Below are 2,885 nucleotides of genomic sequence, written 5' to 3' on the forward strand. Positions count from 1 at the left end.
ATTCCATACCAAATTCAATTTTTTTCAAGAAAATACAAATTTTTGATAAAAATTTTACTTTCTACAAAATTTTGTTTTAAAAAAAATTTAGCTACAAAATTTATTTTTTTGTAAAATAAAACTTTTGATGCTTTATTTTGGTTAAAAAAAACATGCAGAAAAGATAAAAATAAAAAACGAAATTCAAAATTTTTCTAAAAAAAAATTTTTTTCAAAGAACGTTTCAAAAAAAAAAAATTTCAAAAAAATATTAAAATTTTTTTTTTTTCTAAAGGTTTATCAAACTTTTTTTTCAAAAGATTTAACACAAAAAATGTGTTTCAAAGAACGTCTCAAAAAAACATTTTTCTAAAGATTTTTCAAAAAAATTTCTTTTGAAAAAATTTATTTTTTGAAAATTTTAGCATTTTTTTTTCAAAGAACGTTTAAAAAAAAAATTCAAAAGAATTTTCAAAAAAATATTTAAAAAAAATTTTTTTCTAAAGGTTTATCAAACTATTTTTTTCAAAAAATTTAACACAAAAAATGTGTTTCAAAGAACGTTTCAAAAACATTTTTTTTCAAGATTTAAAAAATTTTTTTTTCAAAGAACGTCTCAAAAAACATTTCAATTCAATTCAAATCTCAATTCACAGATAAATGGTTATTTATATTTTATTTATTGAAACTTAAAAAAAGAGAAACCAATGTTGATCAGAGACAGTTAAAATAATGCTTTTGAAAAGGTCACTTTTTTTATTATATAACCCCAAATAAGGATTTCGGCAAACACACACACACACACCTGTTTACGCTACACTGCTGTAATCTACAGAGAAGTCGTCTGCTAGTGTGGAACTGAAGACAAAGGCCTCTTCGCAGTCACTCACATGCTCACTTTATCACTGTTGGGGTTGGCAGCAGTGTTCAACCATAATGAACGTCATGATGTCATCATGGGAATGTCTACATTGACACAACACACCAAGAATATCCATGAAAAACATAAGTGCATGTTTAGCAACAACAGAAACCAAAATATGATCAAGATTTTTTTTTGTTTGTTTGAAACCCTGATCAGGTCTAGCATTATGTACAAACATAATACAATAATTGACAGTTTATTCTTTGATTCAGACAAAAAACTATAATGATTTTGTTAATCATCAAACTGCATCAAACCTTAGACCTGAAGTCAGTAATTGGCTTAAATCTAATTCCTGTTGAACAAGGTGAACGTTCCTCACAGACCAAGAAGCAAAGAGCAGTTGTCAGCTTTTTGGTCCAGAAAAAAAGTCAAAATAAATCAACATAACCAATACATATATATATATATATAAAATTTAAAGTAGTAGTTTGACATGTGTGTGTTGTCATTTGCTCTGTAGTGTGAAATTAATGTGTTAGGGTGTTTCTGCTGTGGGAAGTACGGCAGCAGGAACACCGGAGGCAGCATAGTACAATGTGCAACTCCACAGACGACAACAGCCTAACAAATAGTTTCTTTTTGATGGGCAGGATGGTCTAGCCATCATTTTATTGATTTTTGTAAAACAACGTTTTATTTTATGTTTTATTTAAACAACATGTTTTTCTTTACTAATTTTGTTGTTGGGAATTTGGCCATTTTCTTTTTCTTTGCAACCTAAAGTGGTGAGTAAAAATGTCCCCTTTCCAAACAGGAGCCTGGTGCTCTGCAGTGAAAACATCTTCTTAGCTTTGATATGTTTTTTAGAAAACGTCTGTAGTGTTACAATAAGATGTCAGAAATACATTGTGTCATAAGTCAGTATATATTTTAACTATTAAATCTTGAGTTTTGGTCTGTTGCTCCATCTTGCTGCCATAAAGACAACAGCTACAGGTATGAGTCAGTAAATGAAGCGTGTTTGTACTCCTCAAAAACACAAATACATGTTTAAGATACAAGGGTCAGAAACCAATCGATTTTTTAAAAATGTAGCCGTCCGACTGAGCTACAGTTGAAGACTCTCATCGTTTGATTTTCTGTGGTTTGATTTTTATTGAAACACTGCAGGGAAAGTCGAACAACGCTCTCTGGATTGAATAATGACTGCAATGCCATTCTTTTACACTAGAGGGGGCTGGTTTTAAATCTTTTTACACGACAGATCTTAAGTGAAGGAGTACAAAGGTAAACTGAAAAATGCTTTGGACTGAAGACAGCCATGATATGATGTCAAAATTTGAATGAAAACAGAAAAACAAATATAAACTTGTGTATAAAAAAAAAGAAAATACTTGTCTCTTTCCACTTTATCTGCACAGAGACAGATCGTGTTGTCAGAGAAGAGGACGCCCTGGACCATCACTGTCGAACCTCCACGTAGTTGGCGGGGAAAAGGCCGTAGGCCCCTCGGCACACGCCGCGCCACCAGCCCTCATCGATCATCTCGATGTTGGTGATGATGTCACCAGGGTCAAAGGAGATCTCGTCGTCTCCGGCTGAAACAGGGAAATTAACTTTGAACAACACAGAAACCTCTATCACTAATTTACTGAATGACTATAAGGATTCAGAAAGTTGAAGTTTCAATAAAAATGTCACTGATGACTTTGTGTCTCACCTGCTTGGTAATCGTACAGCGCTTCTGCGATCAGTCCTAGGTCCTCACTGTACTCGTACTGCTGGTCATCTGCAGGCAAAGAACAGTTGTTGTCACACTTTGCACATGCTGACCTCGTGATAAATAAACTAGAGTTTCAGTGAGGCGATTTAGAGTAAATATCAACAGTAAAACTAAACGTATCCTCCAGCATACAGTACTCTTTTTTTCTGTTGTGTGTAAAAACATATCTGCCTGTCTCTCTGATGAGCTCTAATGGGTTAGCAATGTTAGTGATGGGTTTTTAAGAGGCCACTGAACCACGGAACAATAGTGACT

General features: G+C 32.9%; 1 protein-coding gene across 1 annotated transcript in view; it reads right to left on the reverse strand.

Moving 5' to 3' along the window:
• Window positions 1–646: 646 nt before the first annotated feature.
• The window catches only part of cttn (cortactin), a 9,923-nt gene continuing 7,684 nt past the window's right edge, over window positions 647–2,885 (reverse strand). The window contains exons 15-16 of the mRNA XM_025055798.1: window positions 2,568–2,651; window positions 647–2,445 (exon numbers count right to left, since the gene is read on the reverse strand). Coding sequence (XP_024911566.1) covers window positions 2,309–2,445; window positions 2,568–2,651 — 221 coding nt within the window. The 3' untranslated portion in view covers window positions 647–2,308. The remainder of the gene's footprint in view (window positions 2,446–2,567; window positions 2,652–2,885) is intronic.

The sequence above is a fragment of the Cynoglossus semilaevis genome, chromosome 5, assembly GCF_000523025.1.
Source record: "Cynoglossus semilaevis isolate Cse_v1.0 chromosome 5, Cse_v1.0, whole genome shotgun sequence".
In the NCBI taxonomy this organism is placed as follows: Eukaryota; Metazoa; Chordata; class Actinopteri; order Pleuronectiformes; family Cynoglossidae; genus Cynoglossus; species Cynoglossus semilaevis.